Source organism: Toxorhynchites rutilus, chromosome 2 (genome assembly GCF_029784135.1).
Source record: "Toxorhynchites rutilus septentrionalis strain SRP chromosome 2, ASM2978413v1, whole genome shotgun sequence".
Classification (NCBI taxonomy): domain Eukaryota; kingdom Metazoa; phylum Arthropoda; class Insecta; order Diptera; family Culicidae; genus Toxorhynchites; species Toxorhynchites rutilus.
Window position 1 is genome coordinate 325,665,084 of NC_073745.1, and position 18,372 is coordinate 325,683,455.

The 18,372-nt window shown below is 41.0% G+C and overlaps 1 protein-coding gene across 4 annotated transcripts in view; it reads right to left on the reverse strand.

Moving 5' to 3' along the window:
• The window catches only part of LOC129769819 (uncharacterized), a 266,536-nt gene that overhangs the window by 115,791 nt on the left and 132,373 nt on the right, over positions 1-18,372 (reverse strand). For 3 of the 4 annotated variants that reach the window (XM_055772299.1, XM_055772298.1, XM_055772300.1), the window contains 2 exons: positions 1,684-5,005; positions 1,509-1,621 (listed from right to left, as the gene is read on the reverse strand). In XM_055772299.1, the coding sequence (XP_055628274.1) occupies positions 1,509-1,621; positions 1,684-4,955 (3,385 nt within the window). In that variant the 5' untranslated portion in view covers positions 4,956-5,005. Of the gene's footprint in view, positions 1-1,508; positions 1,622-1,683; positions 5,006-13,554; positions 13,835-18,372 lie in introns of those variants that run through there. The other variant, XM_055772301.1, reaches the window with a different exon arrangement.

The following is an 18,372-nucleotide window of genomic DNA, read 5'->3' on the forward strand; positions in this document are numbered from 1 at the left end:
TAACTGCTCAAGCATATAGGGGCGCTGAATTTATTTAGGAATAAAAATTGAATTTTGTTACGTAACGAGCACGCTTACCCCCCCTCCCCCCTTATGTCACATTAAGTAACAAAACCTCGAAACCCCCTCCCCCCCTACATGCGTTACATAATTTGTGCACGACGCCTTAGAGAAGGGGGGAGGGGTCTCGAACTATCATAATACCTTCCTCCCTTCCCCGACCCCAAAAACCCCTACATACTAATTTTAATGTCGGTTCAGAAATTTTCGAATCCATAAGAATCAGACAGACAGAAGTCCAGCTATATATATATATATATATAATATATATCATATATATAATATATATCATATATCATATATCATATATCGAGGAATGCCGAAAAAATGTGTATTGCTGTTCATTAGGTCCCACGGGGGTCTCGTCCAGCTTTCGCCGAATTTGACAAGTTGCCACTAAAGTAAAATGCCCAACAATAGTATTGCGATGAAGGAGTAGACGTCATTAATTATTATTAGGGTGCATCTCTCAATCTGCCCGATATTCCGCCCAATCGAAATGTATTGGAGTATCATCAGAAGCTAAACTACAAATGCAAGTTCAATGGCCTGATACTGGAAAAAAGCAGCCGATGAGGTTGATTATCAGTTTGTGTAGGAGTTGATGTCACGTTTCAAGCCCAAAATTCGAATTTTCATTCAGAAGGATTGAAAATAGCAAAACCGATATCGTATTTTTAAACTACAATGAATGTAGAATACTACATTTTCCTTTAATATTTTTTGTTCTAAATCAGACAGGTTCTGAGATATATCCGATTCTAAATTGGCAGGGCTTCAGATATAGTTAAAGTGTGACAAGTCAACAACGAACAGACCAAAAAACAAAATAAAAATTATTAAATTTTAACGACATACTAAACAGTGCATTGGAAAATTGGAAAATTTCTGCTACAATGAACCTGAAACACGGTATCTTTCAGTTCAGATTTTCACCCATTTATCATAGTGCTTCTTCCTCTTATCGCAGCATTGAATAATCCTAACAGCACCGTACTTTAACTCGACACGAAATTACTAGCATTATATGTTTGCTCATTCTTGGAATCTGTTATCCAACCCGGCATCGCGCATTACATCGCGGACTCGTAGGTCTACAGAGGGAGCACAGACCCGGGGTCTGATCGATTGGCGCCTCAAACCTCAAACTTGCTTCGAACGGTGCAAGATGTAAGAGGAGAACAGAAGAAGAAAAAAAAATTTACAAGCGCAATCATTAATCAGTTGTGGTTGCATGCCCAGAAGAGATGTAGATCCGTGCGAAAATCAAGTCCATACATACAGAAGATTGATGCGTTAGACCCGTATCGGATAGTGGTTATGCAAAATATGATTTGAGAGCAGCGCGCTGCGCTGCTGCTTCGGCAAAAGTAAGAGTGCGTTCTTGCAGAACGTGGGTTGTTGCTTCCAGACTTTGAATATCGAGAAAAAGAATGCAATGTACTCACCGTTGAGTGGATCCAACTGTGACTGCTCTTCCAGTTGGTGTTGGGATACCAGCTTGTGGCGTACCTTTCGGGACCACACCGGCGTCTGATGGGATTTGTTTCGTTTGCGGACACTAAAATGAAACATTGCAACAATTATACCACTCGCAGTCAGTTAACGCCCACAACAACTCACATGATAAAGTTACTCCTCCGCGAATCGCTCCCCTCGTCGTCCTCGTCATCCGAGATATCCGTCCACTCGGCGCTGTTTTGGCTTGTGTCACTTCCTCGCTCGCTAGGAGGTGTTAAGCTCTGGGCTTCCGTGTGGCATCCGTACAGACTGTTGGTGATCTGATCGGAGGCGAGCGTCGAAATCGATCCCATCCGAGGCAGCGTGACCGCTCCACCGTGGTGCCGCAAGTAGTCCACCGCCAGTTTAGATCCGATCGATTCATAGCAGTTCGAGGAAACGATCGAGATACTGTCCGGCGGAAGGAACGCCTTGTGGCGGCTGATTATCGCCGTTTCGGCACTTCCCGCGGGATCGTCGTAATCCATGCTCTTGATGGTGTCGTAAATGTTCTCTTCGTAGATTGGTTCCTCGGACAGAGTTGGCGATACGGAGGGTACCCGAGGGCTCCGTTCCATGGAAGACACGTTATTGCGGGGTGGCAGTGGAACTTGTTCGGGTTTCGGTGGTCGTGGCGGAGTTTTGTCATACTTGATCCTCTCGTAGTTCAAGTTGTAGCTGGGTTGGTGCTTCGGCAAGAACTTCGGAGATCCAGCGAGGTTCCGTTTCGGTTGGGGTATCGCCAGATCGTTGGGAGAAACGCTGTGCTGCTTGCTTTCGTTCCGCGGTGGCAGTGGCTCAGGAGGGTTGCATATTTCGTATGTGTCCTCCTCTTTCGGAGAGGAACTGCTCGATCGCTCGATCGATTCGTAGTTTTCGAAGGATTCGTAGCTGTTGACGCTCAGTGCGTCGATCTCGGTCTGCTCGGGGGGACGGATAGATTCGTTGGGGGCATTGAGGCTTTGGTAAATATTCTCAGAGTGCTTCGCTTTGTACACGAAGGACTCGATCTTTGAGGTTAGTTCCGCAATGTCGAAGCTCATTGTGCTGCTCTTCGTGGAGCAATCATCCAGAGTATCTGGTGATTCCATCCTGGATACCAATTCGTAGTCGTTTTCGATCTCTTTCGTCGGTTTACTGACAATCACCACCGGAACATGCTCATTGAAGCTGAGACGATCCAAATTGGTTCGACAAGGGAAGTGGTGATCATCCATCGATACGGATTTGTTGATTACCACTGTATTGACAGCTTGGGCAATGTCCAGTTGGCTAACAGTAGTCTCGCTTTCGCTACCAATTTTGGACATGCTCCGAAACAGGAAGGAATTGTTCGGTTGTACCACCGGTTTGGCGTTGGACTCCTCGCTATCATTCAGTGAGAGTTCATTGAAGTTTCTGGACAAATTGTCGATTTTTTCGTCCAGTGATCGTATTGCATCCACTATCTTTCGATCGGAATAGGTGGGAACACACTCAACAGACTTCTCCACACGAATTGTTGGGATTTCAATGGAAGAAACAAACGATTTTCGCACTAACCAATTATTCGGGCTGAAGATCCCACCACTTTCAGAGCTAGTGTTGAGCTGAGATTCACTGGCGGTTCGTTCCGGGCTACCGAAGTTGATTTTTTTCGTCGAGCGGAACATGATTCGCTCGTATATTTTCTGGACGGTACTTTTCTGTTTTGGTGGCGGCGTTTTTTGACTCGCATCACTCGATCTTGAGCTGATGTTATCCGTTTCATCAGTCACTCTGGCAATGTTCGGTATGGAATTGTCAACTGCGGGAGACGCGGGTCTGACAGCTCCATCGGGAGCTGACTTTTTCTTCACCTCGGAATATTCTACAATCTTTTCAGCAGTCGGAGTATTGTTTGGCTCTTCAACCCTACTGTCACTAATACTAACTTCGCTAATACTATTTGGCACCTCGTCTAACACTATCTCCCTAGTGTTATCTTTATCACAACTTTTGGCTTCAATTTGGATCGGTTTCTTGCACTTAAGTTCCTTGGTCTTCTGAATCACTTGCTCACTTTTGCCTGGGACCTTCGGCTTCAGCCGTTTGACATCCGGCTGGTGACCCTGACTCGGTTCGAACACTTCCAGCGCCTTCTTCACACACGAAGAATCCCTGTTCGGTTCCCAGTCCGGTTTACGGTACATGTTCTTCCGCAGAGATGGACGCTTTTTGACGCTCGTTTTGCGCAAGGATCCCTTGCTTCCAACGGAAACATCATCCCCGATCTCCTCTCCACGGTCGGGTTTCTTCCTCAGGCTACCTCCCCCGTCTCCGTCGATAACTTTGTAGACGTGGCCACCGGCCTTGTGCAGGTAACCACCTCGTTTGCGGACCTCCTCCAGGATACCCGCATCCTGCTGGATCAACTTGTTGAATTTATTCGTCAACGCCGTCACCTTGTTACCATTCGGATACAAAAGCTTCCTATTGTACGGGGAGGACGTAGTCCGGAAGCTCACCTTCTTCGTTGGTATGGTAGAATGGCGCTTCCCGAGTGAGTGTGACTCACTTGGACTCAAGCTCTTCCTGCTTTCCAGCGAATCTCGTTTGGAGGTTTTCGGAGGGGATGCAACCGTTTCCTCCTCCCTCGCCAGCGGCACAATATCCACATCGATGAAGCTACTCACGTAGCTCTCGCCCTTCAGTGGCATCTTCGATTGGTCTCGTTTGGCTTCCTGGGGTCCACCCGGGGCACCCAAAGATCTGATTTCGAGTAACTCGGCCCGTTTTGCCCAGCTTATTCGTCCTCCGTCGGGGGTTGTTGTCACCAGAGGGAAACCTGCATTGCAGCTGGCGATTCGTTCCACGCAGGTGCGTTTCTCTTGCTTCTGGTCATTGATCGGACTCAACACCAGGCTGGTTCGTTTCGGGCCGAGGTGCGCGACTTCACTTTCACTATTCTTCTTTTTTTCTGCTTGGCTGGAATACAGCGGAACCAAACTATTCCGAACGATGTTTCTTCGCGAGGCGGATCCACGCGTTGAACCGTTGCGTCGGAGAAACTCCGGCGTCGCTGGGGTCCTCGATGGGTTCGATGGTCCTAGCGTAAGGCTTTTAAGCTTCCTCGAGAGGGTAGCTTCGTTGGTTGATTGTCCACCACTACCCGCAGTCAGACTCAACCGGTTGTTCCAAAATTGCTTCAACCGTTGAACGCTATAGTGCTGTTGCTCGTCTTCGTTGCCGTCGGGAGGTTTTCGTTTCAGCTTCTTGAAAGACGGTGATCTATCGGGAGAAGATGGTGGTGTAGTGTTATTGCTGGGACTAGTGGATCTGTGTTGGTTGAAAATGTAGAACCGTTGGATGAAGCTCTGTTGCTTGTCGGACGGACGCTTCTCAACAGCCGAAGGCAGCGTTTTGTTGGAGTACATCTCCGGTGGCTAAGTTAGCCACCCGTAGGTGGCTGACAGCAGGGTGGAATCTGGAAATTAGGAAAAGGTTTATTAGATTATATATCTTTATTTGATAGTTGATAATCAATCGAAGTTATGTGACAAAAGAGACAAAAAGTGTTTGTTTTGGTTTTCACTAACACTATTGTTTTCCATATCTTGGGATCAAATTCTTAGTAATGTGGCGTTTCGTCTTTATAGGAGTAATGTTGATATTCTTCCTATCGACGAAGCCGCAAAAAAGTACAATAAAGAACATAATCAATAAAGAGAGTGTACTGTGAGAAAAAAAACTGTTAGAAAAAAAATACATTCTGTCAGCTATATATCGGGGATTTGTGTTTTTAAAAAATAATGCGTTATTTATCATCTATATTTATATTACCGCCTTTCAAACAGTCCTCTTCTGAAGCAAATAAACTTTTCACAGCGAGCAATCCAGGCATCGGAACACTTTTTATAGCTGTATTCAGGAATTGAATTCAGTCCAGACAGTGAATTCGTTATTATGTTTCAATGCTGACAAAACGGATCCCACGAAGCGGTAGTTTAAGTATCGGAAATAAAAAATGGGTGGGTTATAGCTATGATATAACCGCAAAGTTGACGTGGGACTAGCTCAGCTTAGTAATCATTTGTTTGTATTGATTAAATTTCTGATTGAATTAAACAACTTCCGAATTCAATCGAATTTAATATATTTGCTTTGTGAGTAAAGAGATTGAATAAATGTCATGTAAGGTCAATTCATGCATTGTGATATATTATGTTCTTCGTTACAAATAAAGTTAATGACAGTCCATTCACGTTTGGTATGATGCCTAGGACAAAATATGTGAACGGATGAATTATCAAACGATTATCTTATTTTACATTTCCCTCTGAAGTTTGCATCTCTCAAGTGCACGTACTTCTCGAACCGCGAATTTTCTTGATTTGATGAACTTCAGGCACCAGGCATTGCCAGAAATTTAGTGAGCAGAAGATATGAAGGCATATCTTTGAATGTAATCTTGAATAACCGAGCCAAAGCGTTGTGTTCGTACCCGTTTTTGTAATCCGTGTTAGGAAAACACATTTCGGAGTGCAAAAAAACATACGGGTGAAGAAAGTACCCCCTGCTTGCATGAATCAACAACTTCAACTTATACTTTTTATATTATAGAGCCTCAAACTTGAAAGTTCATTCGCCTCTAATGTCTGCTAGATTTTCCCAGATTCCTAAGTTTAGAAGAACGTGTTTAGGAAACGTATTCTAGTCTGCACAAAGGCAAGCGAGTACAAAAGTACTCACAGTTTGCATTTATTTACAAAACCAATTTCCCCACGCTCCTTGGATTTAAAGTCTGCAATGCCAATTCCCCCAGCCACCTTGGTTCTAAAGTCTGTGTTGGGGAAACACATTTCGGTCGGAACAAAAAATACCTTCGACTTGAATTAATTTGCAATACCAATTTCCCCGCGTTCCATGGATTTGAAGTCTGTGTTAGGGAAACACATTTCAGTCGGAACAAAAATACCCCCGTGTGTTTGCAATGCCGATTTCCACAACACTGCTTGTTTTTGAAGTCTGTGTTAGGGAACACATTTCGGTGAGAACAAAAATCCGAAATGTGTTCCCTAACACAAAAAATTAAAGTATATGTATTTGCAATGCCGATTTCCCCAAGGCTGCTTGGTTATGATGGCTGTGTTGGGGAAACCGTAAATCGGGCCAATCAAAACGAGGTAGTTAGGGCGTTTAGATAACGTTTAACATTTTACAGTTATTCAATTGTTTAGCTAATGAAAAATAACATTCTATTAATTGCGATAGATGCGTAGAAATATTCCCTATCAATTGATGCAAACATCTTTCCGATACAATAAGAAATGTTCGAGTTTTAAGCATTCGGAATCTTTCATTTTTTCTTGCAAGTTCTGTGTTTATGTTTTCATTCTACCCCCCATATACTCCGGTTCGACGTAGTCCCACGTCAAAAAGGTCATACCAATGTCTCGTCGCCAGTAATTATTCGTTGGAATGACGTTAGGTTAGAATTTTATCGTTCAAACATGTCTTGAGCTACTCGATTGCGATGAAATTTTAGAAGAAATTTGAGCCGTTTTGACACTAGTCGTGCTGCGATTTTTCGCATACCTAAATCATCAACCAAGATATGACGAACGGTCTCGTGAGAGATAATGATGAGTTTTGATTCACGGGCTAGCTCTTTCAATCTTAAATGACGATTTACGAGCACCATTCCTTTAATTTTGTCGATATTTTCATCAATTGAAGAGGTAGACGGTTATCTCTTCTCGGCCATGTTTGAATGCCTTATATCATTCATACATCGGCGTTTTTCACATAGTTGAGTCACCAAATGTTTTCTGCAACATTTATTAACTTTTCGGCACAAAAAATTGGTTGGTAGCCAAAATATTAAAAATGTTTGAGGCCTCCATACCCAACAACAAACGGTTAAGTTTGAATCACGATTTACTATGGTGAGTGATTGGAAGTTTGTCTATTTCTTTCTTTACATAATAAACATGGATAACAGCAACAGCTATTACAGCTTAGGGGTAGTTTTAGGACATGCTACTATAGAGATCCGTTATTTACAGGTGGAGTTCTTTGGACTCGACTCCTCGTGAATCACAATAAGCTGATATTTTTTGCCTAAAATTAGATACTTGAATACAGTGATAGGCGTAAAAAAAGCACACCATTGATGTTAAGAAACTTTTCTCAATTTCTAAAATATTTTATCCAAAAACTTCTACCGTAATTTTATAGAATTATTTGTTTACAATTACTTTTTCAATTAATCAACAAGTTTTGCCATTTTTGCAGAGATTATCTAGAGACAATTTTTAGCTTTAGGCAATGGTAAAGATGACGTTTCCAAGGAATGATTTCGATCTTAGCGACGAAAAACGAAATCATGATATATGGGTTCTCAGACATCGTCTAGTGTTTTGTGACTCACGATTGATTGAGTGCACGTGTGATTTTGTTAGTGAAAATATGTTCCCGAAAGGTGTAATCCTACGTCAAAAATTAGAATGTCGAAGACTTAGTAGATCAAATCGTGCCCATCACATAGTGCCCTTGCGCGAAAATTACGGCTCAATATGCAATGTGGATGTCACCGAGAATGTATTTGTCACATCATAAATTAACCCTTTGCGATCGGAATTCATTTCCCTTGAAAGAGACCCTCTTATCTTTTCACGCTAATAATATTTTGTTTATACCGAGTATCGTTACCTATTATGCACAGAAACTCCGTAGACGTACGTGAAAAAGTTTTCTAGACATTAAAATTCGTTTAAAAAAAATGTAAACTATTAAATCGTTGAATGAAGTATTTAGTATGACTACTCGGTGTGGTGGCTGAGAGCAGACAAACAACCGTAAAGGGTTAACACATAGTCGGCGTCCATCGCCGACCGTCAGTTGAATGTTCAAATATTCTCTCTTTTTATCGACCGTACACAGAAGAGTGGTCAAAATATTCTATTTTCATTCTCCGATTCGTAGACGTAGCTCTCCTTTGATTCCGGCTAAGTTAATCGAAGTTTGAATGTCATTTGACTGCCAATGATATGAATGCCTTTTCTCTCTGTATTATGCTTTCAAGCGTAGCTGCGCACATACATCCACCTCCTCACACATCCATACACGATGAAAGGTACTTACACGGATTGCTAATATCAAAGCAGCCGTCGAACTCGCCCTATCAATCGCAAATGTGTTGAATTAATGATTCAAGGGGTGAGCGTTCCCCGTGTACATTGTTGTTTAATTACAGAACGACAAACATCAAATGAATAAAATGAAAAAAAAATAATGAGATGTCGTATGACATTTTTAGTTCGACGGTTGATTGAATGTTCATTTTATGATACTCATTAATGAAACAGCACATACGTCTTCAAAAATAGTCGAACGATGATGACCACTAGCAAGACCGGTTACGAACATTTCGCGGTTTAAAATACCTCATAACGGGTGTTCAATAAAAAATGAGAATTATTTCAATATGTTTCTGTAAAAAACTAAAGAGCGTAATTTTTTTTCTCACCGAGAAAATTGCTCTCTGGGCTCCCTAGAAACGATTTGCTCGTTTCTTTTCGCTCGGGTGCTGTCAGTTCGATCAAAGATGGCGTCAAAACAAAAAGCACTCCGCGAGCGCGTTGTATGGTTCTTCGTACCGCGTGAAAGTCAAAAAAAAGTTTACAGTAGACCACTTTCGGAACGTAAATGTGCCGGTGAGCACTGTTTACCGAATCCAGGTATCCCGGAACGTCGAGCGGAAGACCGGTAGAGGCAGTCCGGCGAAGATCATGACGAAAAAGAAGAAGGAATCTCTGAAAATGGACGGTAAAAGTTTGCATGACGCCGGCCGAAAATTTCGCTGCTCCCATTCCTACATCCACAGAACCCTCAAGCAGGAGGCTATTGTCTGTCGGAAGAAGACTAGGTCCCCAGAGTACACGGACGAGCTGATAGCGACCGTGAAATCTCAGCGCCGTTGGATGACGAAGAATTATCGCGGGACGTCGTTCGTGCTGAACGACGAGAGTTATTTTCCACTGTCAAAGTTCCACATTCCCGACAATGACCGGTACTATATCAACAACAAGCCGTCCATCCCCTTTGAGGTGAAGTATAAGTACAAGCATAAGTTTGAGAAGAAAAATATGCTGTATATTGCAATCTCCGACAAAGAGATTTCAAAGCCCTGGTTTAACAAGCCGAGCGGTCTTGCCATCAACATGAAGGTGTACCAGAAGGATTGCCTGGAGAAGATTCTGGTTCCGTTCTTAGAGAAGCATCATGCTGATTGGAAGTACGCCTTCTGGCCGGACAAGGCATTTCCTATTACGCAAAAAAGACGTTTGATATCATAGGTACCCAAGGAACGGAACCCGACCAACTTGCCCGAGATTTTTTTCGGCTCCTTCAGTGTCCTGGTGTACAAGAATAATGGGCGGGCCACGGACACCACGAGGATCCGGAATTGCAAGGATATCAGTGCCGTCCAGCGCTCTTGTGAGAGCATCTCCACCAAGTTGCGCTGTACGGCTGAGCATGGCCCCTTTGCCAACATTCACTGACTTTTTGACGTAGGATTACGTCTTTCGGGAACATATTGGGGCACAAATTGAAAATCGAAAAAAGAGCACCTCGTGAAAATTGTCCAATTTTAAATGCTTATTGCTCAGTTCATGATGGATTGATGAGATTTTTACGTTAATATATTTCGGTATTTCATACAATTTTTTACATTGAATAAAATAATATATGTCATTAAACTAACTATCGAACAATTGGAAAATCTCAACCCCTATCCTAACGGAAATACCCACTTCTGATTGGTCGAAATTGACGACACAAGCGGCGGCCCATGTACTTGCAATTATTGGTTCCACTTCGGCATCTTCTTTCGTGATACGCACCATTCAACGACCAATTACCATCCTTTTGTCATCATCACTCGGTTGTAAACACTGGAGGAGTGAACAAACAATACCCAACAACCAAACGGCCATTTTCAGGGTCACCAAATCATTATCGAAGAGTTTAACGATGTAATTCTTCAAACATATCCAAAATCTGCATGCAACAGATAGCCTAACAGAATCGTACGTCAACGCGGTCTCGGACACAACCCTTTTGTGACTTTTTTCTGAAGAACAATTTTTATGTTTTTAGTAAAAAAAAACAGGAAGTGGGTTATAGTTATAAATAACCGCAAGGGTGACGTAGGACTATCGTTGATTTAGAGATCATTTGTTTGAAGTTGAATCTAAATCCATTCTGAATGAATCAATATTTGGGGGACGAGAAAACGAGAGCGTTACGTTGGAGGCACAAGGTTTTATGCATCCAATATAGGATACGAAAAACCTTGTTCTGAAGAATAATCTTCACAAGCTTTCCTGCTAACTGTACTTGATTAACAAATCATAAACCCAAATGTATTATATGGATATTTTATGGATAGAAAACATTAAAATAAACTCTTTCGCTTGAATGTAATTTTCAATTCCAAGGGGAACTGGCAGATTATTTTCCAGCAACGATTAGATATTTCCAAATTTTCCTCGATACTGGAAGCCCACCAGTGGTTAATGCTAATTCGATAACCACCTGTTAATAGCACTTGATTGAAACATATTTGGTCACAGTGTTACATGGATAGAAAACATTCAAATAAACCCTTTCACATGAATGTTCTTTGAAATTCCCAGAGGAACTGATCGATTATTTTCCGGATCTTTCTCGATGCTGAATGGCATCCAAACGGAAAGAATTCCGTGCGTGTATGTGTGTGTGTAGCGGCTGCTTCGATGGTCATCTTCTCTTCTCCTGAAGGATCGGCTTCTCTGTGCTCCCTCACAGTTTCAAACAAACTGCGTTACAGGGCAGATCTCGATCCTTCGCTGTCCAGCACCCTCAGCAACAATGTTGTCTTGTCGATGTCCTCACGAAAAATGAATGCGTCTCACCACCAGAATATCGCTTAAGTATGCTTTTTGTGCGTGATTGAATCGAGAGAAGGCGTGGTTTACGATGGCAATTTGGAAGGCAAACTAGAGGGGAATGAACTCTCTGAGCTCGGAACTTTCGGCGACTGAGCAATAATCGATTGCGGGCGCATACAATATTGGATACGGAAATATCCTACTGATGGGGAAAAATAATCTTCAGAAGCTATCCTGTTAATTGCGATTGATTGAAAAATCACAAAACCAAATGTATTTGGTCACATTGTTACATGGATAGACAACATTAAATTAAACTCTTTCACATGAATGTATTTTTAAATTCCCAGAGAAACTGGCAGATTATTTTCCAGCAACGATTAGATATTTCCACATTTTCCTCGATACTGGAAGTCCACCAGTGGTTAATGCTAACTCGATAACCATCTGTTAATAGCACTTGATTGAAACATATTTGGTCACAGTGTTACATGGATAGAAAACATTCAAATAAACTCTTTCACGTGAATGTATTTTTAAATTCCCAGAGGAACTGGCAGATTATTTTCCAGCAATGATTAGATCTTTCCGGAACTTTCTCGATGCTGAATGGCATCCAAACGGAAAGAATTCTGCGCGTGTATGTGTCGATCCTTCGCCGTCCACCTCCTCCAGCACGTTAGGCAACGATGTTGTCTTGTCGATGTCCTCACGAAAAATGAATGTATCTCACCACCAGAATATCGCTTAAGTATGCTTTTTGTGTGTGATTGAATCGAAATAAGGTGTGGTTTACGATGGCAATTTGGAAGGCAAACTAGAGGGGAATGAACTCTCTGAGCTCGAAACTTTCGGCGACTGAGCAATAATCGATTGCGTACGCAGACAATATTGGATACGGAAATATCCTACTGATGGGGAAGAATAATCTTCAGAAGCTTTCCTGCGAATTACACTTGGTTGAAAAATTACAAAATCAATTGTATTTGATCGCTGTGTTATATGGTTAGAAAACATTAAAATAAACTCTTTCACATCAATGTATTTTTAAATTCCCAGAGGAACTGGCAGATTATTTTCCAGCAATGATTAGATCTTTCCGGAACTTTCTCGATGCTGAATGGCATCCAAACGGAAAGAATTCTGCGCGTGTATGTGTGTGTAGCGATGTCTTCCCGGGGAACCGTTTGTGGCATCACTCTCCTCCTGATGGATTCCCTTCTGGCCTAGGGTGCACAAACAAGCTCTTGGTGACACCGTTCATCCGCGCTTTCATGATAAACGAAGAGCTTCACCACAACAGCGACAACATGCTCCAATCGCTGTTCAATTAAAACTGAGTGGATTTCCGAGTGGCGCTCGCTTATATACCGATTGGTGATTTCAATAGCCTGTTTTGAAAGCAATTTTAAGACTATTGAAACAAGTTTTTGGATCAAAAAGTAACAAGTATAGAACGCGTAGGCATTTTATCTTTCGAATGAAGTGTTTATCATACCATTTCGTTCAGTTGTTTAGGAGCTATTAACGCTCGAAATCTCGGTCTCCGGCGTAACGCTTTCGTTTTCGAAACTTTGATTTTACACCCCGGTATAGAAATGAAAGACGTAGTCCTACGTCAATACAGAATTGCTTGAAATAATTTTCTTATTTCACCATATCACTGAAGAAATTCTCATTTTTTATTGAACACCCGTCAATGACTAAAAAGAGAACACCATGTGACCATGTCGTAATCGCAGAACAATACTGCTAAAGAATGTTTTGTAAAATGTAATAATAATTATATTCTATTGCTATGCATTGAATGAAATAAAAAATTGTCGATAGTTTTCTTACATCTATTTAAATAAACTATCAATTGAGAACCTCTTCAAGAAAACATATAATTTACCACGGATTACAATCACACTTCCTCAACGGTGTTCCACCGAAAAATCTGAAAAAGCTTTCAAACAAATCAATTAACACAACACTGGTATTGAATCGTTTCCAACATTTTGAGGTCACAACTGAACGACAGCCAAGAATTTGGCTACAGACGGTCGGAATTCACGAAATGCTGCATCATATTTCAGAACCACTACTTATTGCTCACCGCGTCAAAACAATCCATTGTGCATCGGATATTTTGAGCCCAGCAACAAACAACAATCACGAAACTGTACTCGTTTTTCACCCAGCTCATCTTCGACATGAGAAACATATTTATTGTTGTTTCCTTTTTCGTATTTTTCATTTTATTGTGCTACGGAACACTCGCACGCAATTTCCCAGCTCAAAAATCTCAATCGTTACTTCACATCAAGTTGAAAACCGCGCCCCGCTGAAATAGTTTCTCGTGCAGTCTCCCGGTTATTACGTGGTGCATCTTGTATTGTATATTGGACACTGTTTGGACGAGAGTTCGTTCATATTTCAGCTGCCGATGTTATCGCGCGACGCAGATCTTCGCCATCATAAAGGAGCCACTTCGTGCCGAACGTGGCTGAACTGAATCAACAGCATTGTGTTGTTATGTGGAGTGTTTCCAGCTGAAATGACGAAAAACAAAATGCAACTGCGCTGCATCGCGGTATTCTTTATGGGTAAACAGGCTGTTTACCCTTAAAGCTGTTTAAAACAGCTAGTATTATGCTCTGGTTTTGGAAATTTTCCCTTCTTTGATGTGGTTTTTGTGAATGCCAACGAATTCTTTAGGCAACATTATGTCGAAGCAATATTTGTAAAATCCAGAGATATACAATCAAACAATTAAACATGTGAAACCAAATTTAGTAAATCTGTCCAATATTTTCCCAGGAGATCTATTAGCTAGCCAGTAAAGACTGTATTAACTGGAAAGGAACCGATCCTGATTTTACTTCATTTCATTACTACATCAATTTATTTTGGATTTAGGATGTCCGGTTCTAGATTTATATTAAACATATTATTTATGAACTTCAGGTTTATATTTTGTATGCAATATTTATGATTTTCGTTCACTGAGTCTCAAACCCAACCTCCGGACCTGGGATTCCATTTTCTTGACACTAGATTTTAGGTTTTGTATTCACATTGTAATAAGCAAAAAAATGAAAAATACCAATGCATCGAAAGCTTTGTCGTTCTATAACAATATTTTGATATTATAACCCAAATCTAAATGCTTCATTACTCCATAAACTCAAACAGCCCTTCCGAGGCAGCGGAATAACAACACTTCGATTAGCATCTAATTCCGTATGCATGAGAGGATGACAATAAATCGAGCAACAGCGCATTACTCGTTTCGCAATCCACGCGCTAAGCTAAGTGTGGTCATCGTACATCGGGGTCACTGCCACCACGCCTTTTTCTGTCACCGTGTGGCGTTTTTCCTGCCACCGTTTGCTCACGTGAAAATTTAAGAAAGTGCATTGAGACGAAGAACTATTGTTTGAAACAGGAAAAATACAAAAATGCGTCGAATGGGAAAGCTGATACCATTTATTTAACAACGATATTTACAGAAGTTCAACAGTTCAGAAAATAGTAAATGCCAGCGAGATCGGATACGAAAAGCTGAAATGGACATGTGTATTTCCATAGCAAAAATGGAACAATCGAAAAGAATTAATTAATGTCTTCATTAATTTCACCCGTATAGTACAAATTGTCTTAAGTACCATACCACAGGCTTTCCCCCCGAAAGTCCGATCCCCGTTTTACTTTCTCGTTCGGCGCTCATTAGCCACAATTGCTGTATATTACTCGCACAGCAATAATAACACTGCCGACTGCCGGCTGTTGACGTCGTCCACTCCGAAGCAGTGTATGTCTCAAGTTCAAGATTTAATCACAGCTTGGAATCGTACGCATAGATACATACCGGCGAGATGGTAATAATTTGCCGAAAATAAGCAAATAAGCGCTGGAGAAAGCAGCTTCCGCAATATCAACAACAACACCGACATATGCATATGATACACGAAGTCTTTAAAAATTGAAAGGATTTTTTTACAAATATTGCAATTATTAACACATGAGGTTCGAAACACAAAGTACGACGGTCGTTCAAATAATAAGTTTCAGTGCCTCAGAAATCGCGGAAAAATAAAGTTAGGACAAAAAACAATAATAACACTGCCGACTGTTGACGTCGTCCACTCCGGAGCAGTGTATGTCTATCATTTCAACAAGATTAGATATTTGAAATAGGTATTCAAAAAGAGTAGGTGATTACAAGAAATTATGCAAAGAGAATGAGCCAAAATATTTACATCAATTAGTATCTAGGTTTTGAATTTTGAATCGGAAGTAATGTGTTTGAAATTCCTTATCTGTAATTTTAAATCATGGATGTTATGATAGATATTTCGATAAGAAACGACGACAACTAATCTGTAAAGTATAACCTGATAGTCTAATTTTTGAACTGTTCAAGAACCTCTCTGTTTCTTTGATATAAGCTATGAAATTATCTGAGAAACCTAACGTTGGATTCAGAAACTCTGAAACGTGGGTTCTTGGATCTGGAGTTTAAAACCAAATTTGAAATTCGATTCAGAATCTCAAAGTTGGGACCAAAAAAGAATTTCGGGATCTGCAAGAATCAGAATTGAAAATTTGTATGCTGCATCTTCTATACATTATGGGTAGTAAGGTAAGTGATGTTGATTTGTCCGATTTTGGGGGTTTTAACGCAACTAGTAAATGCAAAACAATTTTTCTTCATGAAAATCACATGTAACCAAGACGAGTTTGGATTTGTGGAAAAGCCCCAAGTCTAAGTTGTTAATAATACCATAAGGTTTTAGAAATCACTATTTTTGAATGAAAAAACTCGAATTTTAAAGTATGTATTTTCCAGTAGAACGTTGCATTTCTCATTGTTTTGTATTTATTGTCACCATAATTTGGGCTTTCTTCAGGGTATTGCCTTTTTTTGAGCATTTTAAAGGTGAATTGCACTCAACACAGCGACTTTATTCCTGCTACGCACGCACACAACTTCCCACCGCGAAGGACAACTGCAGCGCGTCAAGCAGTTGTCATAGTAACCAAAAGGACAAACCAACATCAGTACATCGGACAAACCATGATCAGAATTGAGATCATCGAGATGCATTAATTACATTATTTAGATATATAAATCTGATACAAATGGTGTGACCATGATGTTTACAATATTTGTAAGTTTTATAATCCAGAAAAGTTCTGAATATCATCTGATGGTTGATTAACCCTCTAAAACCCAATTTTTGACGTAGAACTACGTCTTTCATTAAGGGTGCCAAATCAGAAAACAGGTCACGTTTTTATGAAATAAAGTTAACTTTAATAACTTTTTGTGCCGCGAACGGATTTTGGCGATTTACATAGTAAACGAATCGGAAATTCTCTAAGATTTGTTTAATATGCTATACATTAGAATCTCCTGGTTTGTAAATGGTTAAAATATATGAAAACTTTAAGCGTTTCCATTTTCCCATACATTTGTTCTGTCCATTTGTGTGCTTTCCCGAACAGAGCTGTCAATAACGAGCAACTTATCGACGAGCAGCGAAGGGGAAATCGTAGTATTTAAAGTCTCCGTGAACAAAGGAAAAGAAGATCAATGAAGGGGAATACTTGCCTAGAGTATAAACAATGGATCTCGCTGAGGCAAACTTTCATTCGGCATTGGACTGTTGAGCAATCCAGTTCACTTTGCTTTCGCTGCGCTTCGATCTAAGATTGGACCCCACCAGTGGTAATCCAACTTGGATATCGTCGTGTGGTTTTTTCAGTTCGTTTTTGGCGTTATTCGTATCGTGTGTTTTTCTTTCCGCGTCATAAATTGGGCGCTTCGCGTAGTGTGTGATGAGCAAGAAGAAGAGGAAGGCTGGCTTGAGCACTGCAAAAAGCGAACGCATTGCCAGGAGCAATCAAATTTCGAGACAAGCGTCATCTAGTGAAGCACGCGATGTTCGTGCAGTGAAAAGCGCTCGCACTGAACCGAGCCTTCGCGAGTGTGACACCGCATCGACTTCGGCGCGTCGGTCGAAAATGTAAACGCCTTTACCCAGGCAGCAACCAAAATCAAGATCCCCCGGTTGTGGTGAAGGCGGTCGCTCTTGACAAACTCATCAGCGAATTCGCATCGATGGGTGTTACAGCGGAGTACAAGCTGTGTGGCATAATTCAGTCTTTTTCCAAGCAGTTAACATCATTTGTGTTTCGTCATCATAAGGGCTTCGTTGGTGCCTTTGACATTGCATGAATGCATTAAACTGACGTTATGGCGAAGCAGGCATTAAGGTTGTGCGCCAAAAATCATTTGGGGAATACCAAGCATCTTGAATATCGTACTGGAATTTTATTTTATTTTATTTTATTATTTTATTTTTATTTGGTTATTGGGGTTCGCGTGCCAGGCCCAAAACTGCCTTCAACTAGGATTGCGCTAAACTTGATCATAATAAAGCAATGCTACTGTAGTCGTGGTTGTTGACACCAAGTAATGCAACTTTTTTCGAGGCCAGTAATATAAACAGAATCGTTTCTTTTGAGAATAACGCAAATTGATGAGAAGTGTTTATATCCCTAGTAGTTTCAAGCCACCAATATATGGCTCTGTATGCGTGCTATGGCGAACGCTTGTTTGGCGCTTGGTTTACGTTGTACGAACGATGCCTAGAGGTGCAATTCCACTGAGGCAATACTAAATACCATGTAGCATGATATTTGATACTTGCATGTGTTGTCATTGTTGTTGTTTCCTCTGGGTGCCAAGGATATATTGATGTAGTGAGATATGGAATAATGGTGCTGGTGCAACATGTATATAATCGACTGTAACCGAGTCTATATCAATTGCGAAAAAGGCCACCGGAATAGCGTTCGATGTAAATTTTCACATGAAATTAATTGCGACATATGACATTATTCTGCAAGGGCAAGAATGAATCAT